This window comes from Hyperoodon ampullatus (assembly GCF_949752795.1).
Source record: "Hyperoodon ampullatus genome assembly, chromosome: 4".
Lineage (NCBI taxonomy): Eukaryota > Metazoa > Chordata > Mammalia > Artiodactyla > Ziphiidae > Hyperoodon > Hyperoodon ampullatus.
The window spans coordinates 133,256,669-133,273,551 of NC_136917.1; the positions used below are offsets into that span (position 1 = coordinate 133,256,669).

Here is a 16,883-nt window from a genome sequence, read left to right on the forward strand (position 1 = left end):
CTAAGTTCTTCTTCATATATTTACTTCACACACGTTGCCATGTATAAGCAGTGACTCCTGTTCTTTCTGATGGGCGCTCCCTTCCTGGAGATGGCAGGATTAACATTGATGCTGGGCTTGCCTGGCATTCACAGGGATGGAATCATGGTATGGTGGGGAAGAGCTGGGAAGAGTCAGATTTAAACCTCAAAGTGATGTGACTTTTTGAGCTAGTTGCTGAACCTCTGGGAGGTTCCGTTTTCTCTATGTGTAAAATAGGATTGACAGTTCCTATTATGGGGGTTTTTGTAAAGAGTGGAAATTCTGGGTATTAAGTACCTGAACATAGAAGGTACTCAATAGCTTGTAACCATTAACAGTCTTTTGACAACCTTTCTGCTTTAGAATGCTTTAGGAAGCAATTTTAGGATGAATTTTAGGAGAAAAAAGGAAGTTCTCCTAATTTGCAACAGAGCCACTTTGGCATACCCAGTGAACTGGTGGAATAGTAATAATTGGAAACATTTGTGAGTGCTGGCCACTTTATAGTTAAAAACAAACTGTTTTTGCCAAACTATTGTGTCTCCTAGTAGAGCAGTTTATTTTAGATAACATTTTATTAGTTCTAAGTCTTGTTTAAAAAAAGATTGCTTCTAAAGACGCAGACGTAGAGAATGGACTTGAGGACACGGGGAGGGGGAAGGGTAAGCTGGGATGAAGTGAGAGAGTGGCATGGACTTATACACACTACCAAATGTAAGGTAGATAGCTAGTGGGAAGCAGCCGCATAGCACAGGGAGATCAGCTCAGTGCTTTGTGACCACCTAGAGGGGTGGGATGGGGAGGGTGGGAGGGAGACGCAAGAGGGAGGGGATATGGGGATATATGTATATGTACAGCTGATTCACTTTGTTATACAGTAGAAACTAACACAACACTGTAAAGCAATTATACTCCAATAAAGATGTTTAAAAAAAAAGATTGCTTCTATTTCTGGCAATATGGAGGATTAGAAATGCTTACTGATACAGTTCAACTAAACATGCTAGATGATATAGCACGCATATACATATGCACATGTTTTGTATTATATATTAAAATATACATAAATCTTAAAATACATACAAATCTTTTAAACAAGTAGCTGAGCTGGTGGGAGAGTAAAGGCATTTTTATGAGGCTGGGGTCAGTTAATGCTGTAGATTTGATGTGTGCCCTGAAAGTACCTGCCAATTCCTGGTAGCCTAGAGCCTGAGTTTTGATAGTCTCTGAACATGGGGCACAGGAGATAAAGGCTGAGGCCAGAGCAGTATAAAAAGACAAATGGAAGGCCCGTGGATAATATAAGGACTCTCAAAGGGCAACATCCTCCCAGGAGGAACCATCAAAAAGAATTCTTAATCATAATATCATACTTGTACTCTTCTGAGGACAGAATTCATACTATCTGTGTGGCTTAAAGAAAAAAAAAAAGGAGAAGTTTGAAGTGGATTGATAGTGAATCCAGCAGAAGAGAACACATATTTCTGGAAGAATTCTCTTTAAAGCAAGGACTCTTAAGCTTCCCTGCAGGCAGAGTCCCAAGAATATGAGCTCATACTCTAATATAAATGAACATATAATCTATTCTAAGTGAGAGTCAGCAGATAAAACAAACTACATAAACTCTCAAAGATTGCAGATATTAGAATTACCCTATAGAATATAAAATCAACATATTTGCTGTATAGAAGTAAATTAAGAAGAGACTGAGAATATGATGTAGGATCAAGAGAATCAAAATTCACTAGACAGATTTGCAAAAGATCCAAAGAGATCTTCTATAAATGATACATACATGGTAATTAAAATTTAAAAAACAGATTGATTAAACAGATTAGACACAGTGAAAGGGAGGGAAGATAGACCTGAGGAGACCAAGATTAAAAATAGAAAATAAAGGTTAAGAGATGTGGAAGGATAGAATGAAATGTCTAACATGTTGAATCAGAATCTCAGAAAAATGATCATAGGATGGAGGATACACAGTTCAAAGATAAAATTACTGAGACCTATCTATCCAAAACTGGTGAAGTATCCAAATCCTCAGCCATAGGAAGCCAACGGATACTAAATCAGATAAATAAAAGGAAAGTCACACTTAGAGACATGATAACAAAACTGCAGAATATTGAAGACTTTGGGGGTAGAGGAAGCAATTACAGAGAAAAGACATATAACTCAGAAAGACATATGGCTCACATGTTACCAGAAGATAGTATGATGATATCTTCAAAGTGATGAGAAAAAAATCATCAACCTAGAATTCAAGGTATCATCATTCAAGACTTAATGCAAAATAAAGACATTTTCAACTAAAAGAATAACTAAAGGTGTTTTCTACTGTTTTGTGAGTTGGGAAGAGGAAAGGAAGGAAAGTCAGGTGGTGGCAGGAGAGCAGTGAGGTGGCTAGGAGGTTACTTGTGATTTAACCTCCCCGTGAGCCCCAGGATGCTTAGTAAATGCCATTAAAAATTAAGAAGCACTTGGTGTGAGGTGATTGCTTCTGATGACTGATAAAAGCTGGATTTGGTTGTCTTTGCAGTTTGTAAGGCTGAATGCTGATGTCGATGTTATGGTGAATTGAGGAGTAGGAACTCAGACTCTGGTGGGTTGGGGTGGGCGGATGGCTGTGAACACTCTTAAGGCTACGATTTTGGGGTTCAGACCAGGTTTAATGAGTTCTCCCAGGAGAAGGGGATGCCCTGGCTGACAAATGTTAAGAAAAAAAGTCATCTTAAGTTTGCTATTTGGAACAGAATCCCATTCCCAGCAAGTTACATAGTCAAGACCAGTCTACTTGCTCATTGTTTACTAGACCATGCCCCAGAGTTAGTGCAAACAGCTGCATTTCTGAATATATTTTTATCTCTGTAAATTTTCTTTTTGAATAGTCTTTCATAAGCTTTGATGGAAAGCTAGCTTAAATTGTTACTGTATGTATTACTTTCATCAGAGTGGCTATAGTGAAGTGAGATGGTAGTCTAGGATTGGTTAAAATCTTAAGAACAGAGCAGGTTTCTTAGACCAGGGCCAAAATCTTAAACTTTTCAGTTGAGGTCACTGTGATGAAAACAATCTGCATTTTGACTACTCTTTGGATTTTATTAAAGTATCCACACAATTGTTTGTTCATTTGAGAATTATGGACATAATAAAATGCCCTTAAAAGCTGTATCTCCTAGAGACATCAATAAAGAGATTTGTATGGAATATGAAAATAATTTGAATTCATGTTTTTGGTGTTTTATTGTTTTCTTTTGAATGGAAATAAAAGCCAATGTTACCATGATGTGTTTGATAACTTACTGTGGGTGAAGACTTAGAGACTGAGTCTCTAAGCTCTCCCTTTATGTTTTTAATCCCTGTCTGTCGAAGTCAGAGCCAGACTTCTTTGGCTGATCTTAAACTGGATAAAATATCTGTTTACATATTCAGAATAAACAACTAAAACCATTTTGTTTTCAACTAATGAAATCACCCTGTGAATGAATTAGAGGTGTTCGAAGCCATTACATGAGTTTGGTTTTTATGATTTTTGTGGCACAATCTACAGTGAATACTCTGAACATGGAGTTTCAGTGAAACTTTTAACTTGCTTGGCTTTGAGAACATTTCTGTGATCATGGTCATGTTGTCTTGATGGGATTTGACAATCCTTGAAATCGGCTTTTATTAACTTTAGGCTCTTCAATATAACTTACTGAAACTAGCCATAAAATGTACAGAACTCTGCTCAAATTATCTGATTTAAAACAAGGATTTGTATTGATCTTTCAATAGCCAAGTAGTTGGGAAGGCTAAAAGTGATTTATTTTTCTTGTTTTACGTAGATTAAACCCAGGATAATGATCAAGTTTCATTACGTAAATCCTGTTTGGCCCAGGAAGTTGGAATATTCTCTTTCTTAGGAATGTATCTGATTATAAAAAAGACTATCATAATTCTTGGTGGAGTCATCATCAGTATCTGCGTAGGAAATCTCCACTCTCCTGCTTACTCTCAGTTGCCAGACGTACACACATGACTTTCTGATACGTGTTTTAGGAGTCTTTTCTCCTCTCTGAATCAGGGGAACCAAATTCCTTTTGAACCAAGTAGGGTGTAATAAGTAAGATACTTAAGAACCTGGTTCCTCTTGGTTTTGTTCTTAAGTGCAATAGAATTAAGTTTTGTAAGCATGCTGTCATTTTTAGGTAGAAAGATGATACCTAGATGTTTATAGACTATAATAATGAAAGAGCTGGCTCATCAGGTACAGGACTATCAGTGCACAGTGTGAAAATAAATGTCAAACAAAAGCACTTAATCTGGTGGGAAATCTAAGGCAAGATGCTAAAATAACACTTTAAAATTTTTGAATTTATTTCTTAAAAAGTAGCCAACTTTGTGAGTGTTCCAAAGGAGGTATTCATTACTGCTGTTCAGGGACAAACCCTTCAAGTGGAAAATAAAACTTAAATCATGGTCTCAGAAGTCTTTATGTAATAAAGTCAGGCCATTTATGCCAGTTATAGCTTGTCATGTACTACTTCAGAAATGCTTGGCAAGTTTGTTCTCAGTGACTCATTACCCATCCTAAAAGTATCAATAAAATGATGCTGAGTAGACGTCGGACCTCAGGCCCTCCTAGGACTACTTAACTGCCCCCTGCCCCACCCTTCTGATTTCTGAAGGTAAGGAGAGGGAGCTGTGTACACTGGGGAGGTAAGGAGATTTATGAAATAAAAAATATCCTTTGGGCTTCCCTGGTGGCGCAGTGCTTGAGAGTCCGCCTGCCGATACAGGGGACGCGGGTTCGTGCCCCGGTCCGGGAGGATCCCACATGCCGCAGAGTGGCTGGGCCCGTGAGCCATGGCCGCTGAGCCTGCGCGTCCGGAGCCTGTGCTCCGCAATGGGAGAGGCCACAACAGTGAGAGGCCCGCGTACCGCAAAAAAAAAAAAAAAAAAAAAAAAATCTTGGTTTCTAGGAGAGAAAATTAATGTTTCTTTTCTTTCTCTTCTAGATTGTCCTTTTACTCGGGCCACTCTTCGTTCTCCATGTACTGCATGGTGTTCGTGGCAGTAAGTACTTTGTGTCTGTTGATGGTGGCATACGTGCTGCCTGCACTTTATGTGTTCAGCTTTGGTGTCCTCCCCTGTGAGACCCCTCCGACATTCTCATCGGCTTCACTTCTCAGTCAGCTGTAAGCCATTGCTGGCTGCACTAGTTCAGAGGAGAAATGGATGCCTGTGCTCCTGCCAAAGCCAGTTACAATTGTTTGAAACAGCTTTTGTCCTTCATTTAGAGGAAGCAGGCAGGCGCGTTGTATAGCAAGCTGCAAATTGGGAACCTTCAGGATAATAGGGAGTCTTTACTCTTGAAGCAGACAAGTGGTGGAGGACACTTGTCACTTTTCTGACAATGGTAGAGGCCTAAACAGATAACCATCAAGTCTGCAAGCCTGGTGCTAAGAATTAGGTGACGTGTCCCCTTACTTTGGGACATATTTTCTGAAGAGGTTTTCTGGAACATGCAAACAGCTTCTGTGTAATCCCAGCAGGTCACTGCTCTGAAATACAGGCCAAGGTGGCTGCTGCCCCTAACGACCTCACCCTGACGAGAGCCCTGGCGTTTATTGCACGTGAAGGCAGCTGTTGTTGCTCCTATTTGAGCAGGTTTTATTTTCCTTCCACTTTGTGAACCATTTCCCAGACTGCTTTCCATGGGACTAGAAAGGTTCTAACTTCAGGGAGAGCCAGTTGCTGCTTCAGGAGCTTGTCATCTATACAGTCTCCCGATGGCGAATCTAATTGCACCTGCATTATACAGAGTCAACAGCGAAGAGTTAGAGAAGACTGGCACCCATATTTTGCATATCAAACTAGAGAGGAAGTGTGTAGTGAGAGTAGTTAGTGGAAGACCAGGCTTTAGGGCACACACAAGGGGTCTTTAAACGTCAATTTAATTGACTTTTATTTTTTATAATGTCTTCTGTGTCCGTGTGTCTCTCTGTATGTATAAAATTATCAAAATTTGGTGGGAAAAGAAGGGAGAGGAGAAGTTCTCTACCTTACAGATGAGCTGTAATTTTTGTCTTGTTTCTTCGTAAGTGGATCTTTTATACAGTTGTGCGTGTAAATTTGCTGTTCCCCATTCCCCTTCCCCCTCTGATCACGTTAAGTGCTATATGATATTAAATGCATGACATGGATTAAAGATTCATGATGTGTATTGTTAAGAGTAGGCTGCTGGGAGTTATTTGGTTTCATTTAGAGAGAATTTAACATCAGTTTTACCAAATCTTCCTTTTATTTGAAAAAAAAAATTCCAAAAAGTGAAAGAACGTAAAATTTATAAAATGTAAAAATTGCAGATGTGTTATATAAAATTCAAACCCAAACTTCAAAACCTTTTCAGTAGAGCTAATTTTTGGCTTCTTCAACATTTCTGCAAATTGCAAGGCTTTCATCTTATGTTAATTTTGTGAGGAAGCAACAGGGTACCAATTCAGCAGAATTTAGAGCTTCCTTTTTAAAATAGTCTCCCAAATGTTTCTGAAAATGTGCCATGGGAAATGTGACTTATTTGACGGTAGTAACAGCAAATACTGTTCTAGCAATCTCTGTTCATTTATCTTTCTAGGAATAATTACCATGTTTTCTAAAGGGAGCCACCATATTTTTTTCTCTTTCAACAGGACATGGGGAGTGGGGCAGAAGGGGAAGGCTAGCAATGGCTAGAGCTATTAATATATCCTGAGAACTTTTCCCAAAGCAAAGTTTGTGACTACACTGAACGGCTTTTGAATGTTTGTCTGCCCCAGAGCCAGACATCACCAGGGCTACTTTTGTGGTTTGTTATTCCCTCCCCTGTGTGTCAGTATCTTTAAGTCCCTCTTTATGAGAGAGAACTAAGAATCTGAGGTTTGGTTGATATTGATGACGATTTGCATTTACACTACTCTTAAGTTTTGACTCCTTCTGAAAGCTCCCATGAAGTAGGAGAGGAGGGATGGTTGCCACCGTTTCACAGATGGGGAAATAGGGGCCTTGGGAGGAGGCTGCTAAGGTCTACAAGCTCTCTGGGAATCTCTTGTTAATCAGGCTCCCTTGCTTTGTTGACTACTTGAGCTGGACCCTAGTCCAGTTATTTCGAAGAAGGTCAGGTGATGCAGATCTCTGAAAATAAAATGGTGACATATAAACGGTGACACCGTTTTTTTAAAATAAATTTATTTATTTTATTGTAAATTTATTTATTTTATTATTATATTTTTTTGGCTGATTTGGGTCTTTGTTGCTGCGCGTGGGCTTTTCTCTGTGGTGAGCGGGGGCTACTCTTCATTGGGGTGCGTGGGCTTCTCATTGTGGCTTCTCTTGTTGTGGAACATGGGCTCTAGGCACGCGGGCTTCAGTAGTTGCGGCATGCAGTCTCAGTAGTTGTGGTACGCGGGCTCAGTAGTTGTGGCTCGCAGGCTCTAGAGCGCAGGCTCAGTAGTTGTGGTGCATGGGCTTAGTTGCTCTGCGGCATGTGGGATCTTCCCGGACCAGGGATCGAACCCGTGTCCCCTGCATTGGCAGGCGGAGTCTTAACCACTGTGCCACCAGGGAAGCCCGCCACTCATTGTTTTTAATTTCAAAGAATATTCTCAGCTGTATCATACTCCATGCCTTATATTTATTTTTGCTCTTCTTCTTTGCTCCTTTGACCCTTCTTAAAATATCTGTATATTCGCTCAAATAGAAACTTTTACTGAGCTCTTTTGTGAAATATGAAATTAACGTATAGAGGATGAAATTATAGAGGGCCTCGATGGCCAGCCCACTCTGTGGACACCCAGGAGCAAACGAGGAGGCAAATTAGGGCTGTAAGCAGAGGGCAGATTACCTCAACTCTGTATTCGGTGGTTGGGTCAGTATCAGCTATTTAGATGTAAAGGTATAACGCAAAAGAAAAAGCTCAAATAGGTTTGTCATAGACCAAGAAATTTCTGGAGAAGCAAGCAGACCAGAGCAGCCATGCACTGCGTTTCACTGACTCGGAGCAGTGGAAATATTTAGTTGATGTGGATGTAGGCTCCAGCTTTTATTTCAGCCGCTGAACACACAGATGTCTCCTTGCCTTCCAGCGTTCACATTTATATACCACACTTAGCCACTACGCCCCCGCCCCAAATTCCTTAGGCAATGGCTCGCCTCTCTCCCCTAGGCATCTTGGCATCATGCGTCAGTCCCAGATTCGGGGGGAGATGTAGTCATTTAAATCCTCTCTGAGGACAATCTTTGATAGGCAGAACTTCCCTGTCAATTCCTGACACCCAGAAGTTAACTTCTGGTTAAAAATGTCTCTTAAAGAAAATACCTGACCATTGTTCTCCTCAGGCAGGGAGCCGAGCCCTGCACACTTTATAGTGCCTGGAGTTAGACCTGTGAAAACCACCTAGGTTGGCAGCAGCGCAGGGTAGGGTTGCACGTAGCCAGTTGATGTGCTTAGTCACTCCCCTGGAGTTTGGCCACATGCCAAAGATTCCAAATTTACTTGATTGTTCAGGAAAAGAGGAATGGGATGAGACTGTCCTTTTTTCAGTACAGTAAGGAATACACTAAAGTACTTTTCCCAGCACTGTCATATTGAGGCTGTAACCCCAGAGTGTTTATATCACTGCCTGTTATGAAATTTCTATATAAAACACTACAACAGGAGCCCAAGTACGTCTCAGTGTCAGTGCTTCAGCTTGGCTTCCCTCCCTGCCACAGAATGCCTTGTATCTGGGCCTTGCCCCCATCTCTGTCTTACTCAGACCCTCTGACACCATCTACTTTCCTCAGCATTTGTACAGTCCCTCATCTGGCATTGACCATACACTACCTAGCACTGTTGATATTTCATGAAGATGTTTCTCAAACTGTGAATTAATGTGAGCATTGGGCAAATGGCCCATAAACTACATGAATCCTACCTAATATTAAGGTAGGATTTGAGATTTAAATTTAGGAACTCTGTGAATCCCTAAAGATGGTAAAATTAAAGTCTAGAGAAGAATAAACTGAGGCCTGCCTTGCAGTGCTCTCCTGGCCAGGTCTCTCATCAGATGAAGGTGGAACAATGCAATGTGCCTGGCTTGGTATTAGAAGCAATGTTTCAAAAAAAGTAGACCAAGGTATATTTCTTTGTGTTGAGCATGCTGTTGCTAGTCTAATTCAGGGGTTAGCAGAGTTTTTCAGTCACAGGTCAGATAATATTTAGGCTTTGTAAGCCAGGTGCAATCTCAGTCACATATTCTTTTTTTTAAATAGTCCTTTAAAAATGTGAAAATAATCCCTTGACTGTGGTTGAAAATGGGGGGGGAACCCTCTATTTTTTTATATGATTTTTAAAATGTTATTTATTTTATTTACTTATTTTTGGCTGCATTGGGTCTTCATTGCTGTGCATGGGCTTTCTCTAGTTGCGGCGAGTGGGGGCTACTCTTCTTTGCAGTGCACGGGCTTCTCATCGCGGTGGCTTCTCTTGTTGCGGAGCACGGGCTCTAGGCATGCGGGCTTCAGTAGTTGTGGTGTGCAGGCTTCAGTAGTTGTGGCTCGTGGGCTCTAGAGCGCAGGCCCAGTAGTTGTGGTGCACAGGCTTAGTTGCTCCGCGGCATGTGGGATCTTCCTGGACCAGGGCTTGAACCCATGTCCCCTGCATTGGCAGGTGGATTCTTAACCACTGCACCACCAGGGAAGCCGGAAACCGTCTTATTTTAAGAATAAAGTACAGCCATACCTTATTTTATTGTGCTTCACTTCATCACACTTCACAGATAGTACGTTCTTTGTAAATTGAAGATTTGTGGCAGCCCTGCACCAAGCAAGTCTATGGGTACCATTTTTCCAATAGCATTTGCTCACTTCATGTCTCTGTGTCACATTTTGGTAATTCTCAAAATATTTCAGACTTTTCATTATTACTGTTATATCTGTTATGGTGATCTGTGATCAGTGATCTTTGATATTACTGTTGCAAAAATACTACAACTCGCTGAAGGCTCAGATGATTGTTAGCATTTTTTTAGCAATAAAGTATTTTTAAGTTAAGGTATGTACTATTTTTTAGACAAAATGCTATTGCACACTTAATGGACTGTACAGTATAGCATAAACATAACTTGTATATGCACTGGGAAACCAGAAAATTCATGTGACTCTCTTTATTACGATATTCACTCTACTGCAGTGGTCTGAAGCCAAACCCACAATATCTCCAAGGTATGCCTGTATTAAGAGACTTTATGAGGCAATAGCATTTTATGGTTAAGTGTTACAAGGTCAGTCTCGGAAAGGCAAAATAAAAATAAACCAGCTTCAAAAAATACCTTGTTCAACAATCAAATTTTAAAAATGAGGTTGTACAACTAGATCCTTTAATGGAAGCTAAATGTATTTTTCTTCAGAAGTTTTAGACAACAAAAGAAAGGTGACATCCTACTCTTCAGTGATAATAAAATAATGGAAGAATGTTTACGTATTGTCCTAGACATTGAGTTTCCTTACTTTTTAAAAAAGTGTAATTTTTTACACAAAAGGAAAAATGTGTACAGCTTCTTTTTTCCAGCGTGGTCCTGTGCACTGGGAAGTCCTCACTGTTTATTCTGACGTCGTCCTTGTGACCCATATTGTGAGGCTCTTCATAAAGTGACCCACAAGTGTTAGCTTCCCTGTGTTTTGGGGGAGGCCTCTCTGCACTTGGCAGTGAAGCATTTGCTGCCTGCATGGTGGAGCTTCTTCCTACAACGCTCCTCTCTGGGCTTGAATATCTAGTTATTTTGAGCAAATTGACTCCTGTCCTTCTTGCCCGAAAGAATAAGAACATTGCCTTTATGAATCTCTAGTAATATCCCAGCTAAGCAGCTTTTCTTTCTTTAAAAATGTCAGGCATAGTAGCTTATTTTCAACCCATTTTCAGTAGGTTTTACTTTGCTAAGAGAGATTGGACACTATCCTGCATTGAGCCGTAAGATTTACATGGGGTTTTCCTGACCAGAAGCCCTACCTGGAAGGGTGGCATTTGCTCATTTTGGAGGCGAAAACTACCCCTGAAACCTTCCTTTTCACAAAGGCCAGTGGTGAGGCCTGGTTTCAGTGAGAGTGTTCCTTGGAGGATATTGGTCGAGTCGCAAGGCTAATTCTCTTCAGACTAGTTTCTGCTTTCTGAAACTGGGCTCTGCAGTCAGTGGTTGTAACTGATTTGCTCTGAGCCCTTGATTTGACTCACTGGTCAGGTTCAAGACAGGGAGGGATAGACAGACCTCACTGCAGTCTCCTTTGGGGCCTTGAGGTTAACGCCCTCTCCCTATCACATCCTCCTGTGGTATTTGTCTATCCTCCTCCTTTTAATAGATGAAAATGGGGGGAGGGAGGAGTGTAAAGATTAGTGAAGTATATGCTGTATCTTTGTCTTTCCTGTTAACTCTTTTTCATTTCCCAACTTGTGTCTCCTGGAAATCCAAGGCCTGTTGCATTTTCCTGTATGTTAGAGCAGGGATGCCACCAGGCAGGCTCATGTGTTCCTTTTATAAACATGACTGTTCTCTTAAATATTTCAGGACAGTGTTCAAATTTGTGGGGGAGGTAGGCATAGGAGGTGTAGTCCTTTATACGTGAGCAAAGACTGGACACCTAACTGGGGATTCTCCCCCATCCATTCTCTCCTTGGCTCACCCTTGTGTTAATTCCCTTTGCTTCCCCTCTTAAAAATTTAGTTACCACTGCAAATCTAGCTCAGTGTAAATCCCTGGATTAGGCCCTCTTTTCTACCTGCCTCTATGTCTACAAGTCTTCCACTGCTGACTGGAGCTTTGTGGATTGCCATGGTAACGAAACTCGCCAGCTGCATTTGTTTCCATCCTTTGTCCCTTTGCTGCCCTGCACTGGGGCTTCATGAATCCTGTACTATCAGTGTGAAGCTTTTGCTTCTGGGAAGCACCTCAGTGAAGTGCTGCAGGTCATTGCTTTTGTTCTGCTGTTTCCACCTTGTCTTTTATTTCTAGTTGTGAACTTTCTATTTTGGAGCTTTTTCCTTCACCAGAAAGTTGGATGTTAGGATTGGGAGGGATCCAGAGGCTAGAATCTCTCATCAAGCAGCACCCCCTTCCCCCAGTGAAATACCCACTGGGCAAGTCAGTTAGTTAGCTAGGCCAAAGCGAAGCATGTTCAGAGAAGAATGTTAGAATGGGCCTGAGAGAATGATAGGTGAGTCATTCGGCTTAGGGGCTCACACCCTTGTACTGGTTGCAGAAAAAAAGTCATAGAAGTAAATCTCATGCCTAGTGCCACAGTTCTCTTGTAATGGTGCCTTCAGTGGACATTTAGTATGTTTGTTCTGATGTGGGATTTTATTTTTCTAAGTTTTTCTCCTTGTTTGAACCCAGGTGTACAAAAAGCCTGTTTTCCTTTTCGAAACGTACCTTTTTATAAAGTAAAACTGTCTATCATTTGAGTCACAGAAATTCAAATTTAAAAATAAAACAGGATTTTGGTTAAACACACAAAAAGGAGGACATTAACTGGGTTTTTTTTTTTTTTTTTTGGCGGTACGCGGGCCTCTCACTGTTGTGGCCTCTCCCGTTGCGGAGCACAGGCTCCGGATGCGCAGGCTCAGCGGCCATGGCTCACGGGCCCAGCCGCTCCGTGGCATGTGGGATCTTCCTGGACCGGGGCACAAACCCGCGTCCCCTGCATCGGCAGGCGGACTCTCAACCACTGCGCCACCAGGGAAGCCCTTTTTTTTTTTTAAACATCTTTATTGGAGTATAATTGCTTTACAATGGTGGGTTAGTTTCTACTGTATAACAAAGTGAATCAGCTATACATATACATATATCCCCATATCTCCTCCCTCTTGCGTCTCCCTCCCACCCTCCCTATCCCACCCCTCTAGGTGGTCACAAAGCACCGAGCTGATCTCCCTGTGCTATGCGGCTGCTTCCCACTAGCTACCTATTTTACATTTGGTAGTGAATATATGTCCATGCCACTCTCGCACTTCGTCCCAGCTTACCCTTCCCCCTCCCCGTGTCCTCAAGTCCATTCTCTAGTAGGTCTGCGTCTTTTTTATCTTTTGGTTGTAAGCAGCTGACTTACGTAGATCTCCTAGAGGAGAGGATGGTTTACAGTAAAGACATACATGGATTAGAACAGGCACACCACCAGGAACAGAACTTTTTCCATGTGTCCCATTGACCACCTGGTTTTTTACAGTGTGGCTGCCACTCCACACCATGGCTGCTTCATTCTTTTCTATTAAATGGCTCATTCTTATCTTAACCATAGCTTTTGCTTCCTCTTAACTTTAGTTTGCAAGTAGTCTATCATGTATCCATTAGGTGCCATTTCTACAACTTCTGAAAATAGAGAACTCCTTCTTACTCCCAGTGTAAAATCCCAGAGGGCACATTACAGCCCAGCAGATTTCTAGGTCAAGCCTGTCATAAGTCATACTCAGTGCCCTCCCAGAAAATAAGGCAGGGCTATGTGGTCCCCTTCAATTTTGTCTGTGCATCAGCAGTTTCCCCCAGAGGGAAAATTGAAAGTTTTTTTAAAAATTAATTAATTAATTATTTTGGGGCAGCATTGGGTCTTAGTTGCTGCACGTGGGCTTTCTCTAGTTGTGGAGAGTGGGGGCTACTCTTCGTTGCGGTGTGCGGGCTTCAGTAGTTACGGCTCACGGGCTCTACGGTGCACGGGCTTCAGTAGTTGTGGCTCACGGGCTCTAGGGTGCGTTGGCTCAGTAGTTGTGGCTCATGGGCTCTAGGGCGCAGGCTCAGTAGTTCTGGTGCACGGGCTTAGTTGCTCTGCCATATGTGGGATCTTCCCAGACCAGGGCTTGAACCTGTGTCCCCTGCATTGGCAGGAGGATTCTTAACCACTGTGCCACCAGGGAAGCCTGGGAGAAATGAAAGTTGTAGATGCTGCCACTGAACCAGTCTGGTACGATATACAACACTGGATATGGAGTTCTAAATCTTAAGAGATAAAGCAATTGAACGCCTTACCTCTAACGGGTTTAGTGCACGTGATTAACATATGTGTGGGAAGAAGGGGAACAGTGGAGGTTGCAAAGGCAGGGACCTACAGAGCCTTTTTATTATCAGCTCTGGCATTAAAGCATGAGCTGTCCCTGTGTCTAGTTCTAATATAACAGTGCTGAGAAGCATCAGATAGTCAGTTCCTCTAAGAAAGTTAGGGAAAGATGGAGGAATGGAGACTTCTTTTTAATGAAACATACATACCTTCTTCTCCCCTCTCAAAGGACAAGGAGTAGAATTTAAAAAGTTGTAAATCCACAAAGTCAAAGAATGGAAAACGAGACAATAAGCAAGAGGTAAAGATTCTGGAAAGCAGTTAAATGAGTGGTAGGAGGAAGCCAAGTCTCTAGCGCCTCCAGAGAGTGGGAGCTTAAAAGATTTGCACTGCAAAACCTGAGAAAGGATGAGGAAGTGGAGCCACCAGAAAGACAGCATGGTGTGCTTTGTTGCACCTGCTCATGTAGGACAGACTTCTGGCTGGAAACACAGGAGGGGAGTTGTCGAGGTCTGGAGTTGTTCAGGGCATGTCAACTGTGGAACTCGGTTGACCCAAGGTTCAAGAAACTCAATGTTTACCGCCTTGGGGTCTACTGAAATGGAAGAGTCTTCCCAGGGAAGAGCAGGGCTAGAGGTGGTGCCCAGCTTTTGTAGAGCTACATTGAGTACCCTGGACCCAGGGAAACACAGAACAGGCATATAGGAAGCACACTCAATTAACCAACCTCACCCAGAGCTGAGAACTGTTCTGTGACCAGAGCCTGCACTCAGGCCATACGGCCATTAGTCAGCAGAAGGGCCAGAACACAGAGTGGAGCACAGGTTAGGTATTTGATCACAACTGGGGAATCCCAGAGCTCCCATAGGGGGAGTGACCTCTGGATCCACACCGAGGGGACCATCTGTACTTGGGTAGACGTGTAAGAAGAAACTAAGTACTTAGAGGGTAAAGGGTTCACCTCAAGTATATTGCAACTTATTTGATTACTGATCCGTAAGTGAATGTTATTTTCACAGGGATGTTAAGGAAGAGATTGGGGCAAATTAATACTTATTTAACAGATGTCTGCAGGCTACCTAGAGTCAAAGTCAGGGTTCTTTCAAAGGGAAGTATTGTTAGAGGGATTTTAGCATCTTAAGTGAGGAAGAGCATTGAAAGCCCTGTCTCTGAGTTTCCTTTAGGTTAGGACTAGCTTTACGTCCATTTTATAGTTTTTTTTTGCTTTTTGTTTTTTTTTATTGCTATGTTGCTAGCAGGGATGGGTGCAGTTCTCCCTAAGATGTCTGCATTCATGTAAGTATTTGTAATTCTTAGGTATGTTTTTATAGTCTAAATAACCCATGCCTTTAACCCTTATCTGAAAAGGTAGCTTAAGACTAACCAGAAGAGGGTCAGTTAAACTTTATATATGAAACTTGGCTTCAGCCCTAGTCAAGGAACTGTCCTCCTCAAAATGAACAAAAAGTTTCCAATTAAAATAGAACTAATGAGGTGAATCTTATCTGGCATGGCTGTGGTACCTAATTGGGCTTCAGTTGGCACATGTCAACTTTGCCCCAACCAGAACCAACTATCTTCCCAACTCTAGAATCTTGAGACAAGCCTCTTTACTCCTTACGTTTTTATAGCTTCAACAACAACAAACAAAAAAAGGGGAGAGGAGCTCTACAGAAAGCCAGTAGCACTTCAGCCAGCTAAGGAGTCCAACTCAGTTAAACAACTGGTATGCTCTTTTAGGGTTAGATGTTTATACTATAAAGTACTTGATAAAATTAGACAACCTCTGGGGCTTTGCCAGGTGCTGAGAACTGAACACAGCAGTGCCCAAAGAACTGGAAATGGATTTGTGTATCTATTTTAAATAGGCAGCGTCATTGGGTACAGCCACATAATTAAATGCAGTCCTCAGAAAACAATTTAAGTATATGAGCCATAAATTACTGAGCAGAGTTTTAAAAAATGAATATTAAGAAGTATATTCTTATTGGATAGAAGTTAGGAAACATTTTTTTTTACAAAAATGAGAACATATTGGCTGAAAGGAGTTCATAGGAAACTACTGCAAATTCATTCTACATTACAATCTTTAGGGATGCACCTGAAGTCAGAGGCAGGCTGACAGTGGCAAAGGCAAGATTCTCAGGTCTGATTAGAAAAGTTGTAGAACTTAAAGGGTACATGTGCTATTGAAAGAATAGACTCCTTTACTGGATCAGGACTAAACTACAAACTGTATTATTTACTTAGGCAGATTATTGTATTTACTTATAAATACAGATGATTTATTTAATCTCAGTTGCTCTGTTAAATAATTTGAGGCCAGAGGAGCTCTCAAGTAAATTGTTTCGGTGAATTAAGCTAACTTAGTTCCTAGATGGCTGGGTAGAAAATACAGTAGCCTGGCCCAGGATAAGGGCAACCTGTGCTCAGAATGCTAGCGGTTGATCCCAAGACTCTATGCTAAAGACAGTTATAATTCAAACTGGAAGGTGAGGAGCTGCCCCGATATCCTAGAAGGTCAGAAACGCTTACCTTGTTCATAATTTCAAGAGTGGTCTAAGAAATTATGTTACTAGGACAATAGTTTTTTTTAAATTTTTTATCCTTTTGGTTTTGTTTTGGGATTAATTTTTAGGTAATAATGAGTACAAGAATGCTTGCCTAAAGCCCTGTTCCATAAATAATAAATCACAGTTTAATGAATATTAATATTTAGTGACTATCATTTTAAACATCAACCCTTTAGCAATGTGGTGATAATTAATATAAAACATAGTCTCCAGTTGGTATGTTAAGCTCTTTTCTTTATTCTTATCTTT

At 41.4% G+C, this 16,883-nt stretch overlaps 1 protein-coding gene across 2 annotated transcripts in view; it reads left to right on the top strand.

Moving 5' to 3' along the window:
* The window catches only part of PLPP1 (phospholipid phosphatase 1), a 114,902-nt gene that overhangs the window by 97,136 nt on the left and 883 nt on the right, over window positions 1-16,883 (top strand). For both annotated transcript variants that reach the window (XM_079703249.1, XM_079703250.1), the window contains exon 4: window positions 5,025-5,082. In XM_079703249.1, the coding sequence (XP_079559375.1) occupies window positions 5,025-5,082 (58 nt within the window). The remainder of the gene's footprint in view (window positions 1-5,024; window positions 5,083-16,883) is intronic.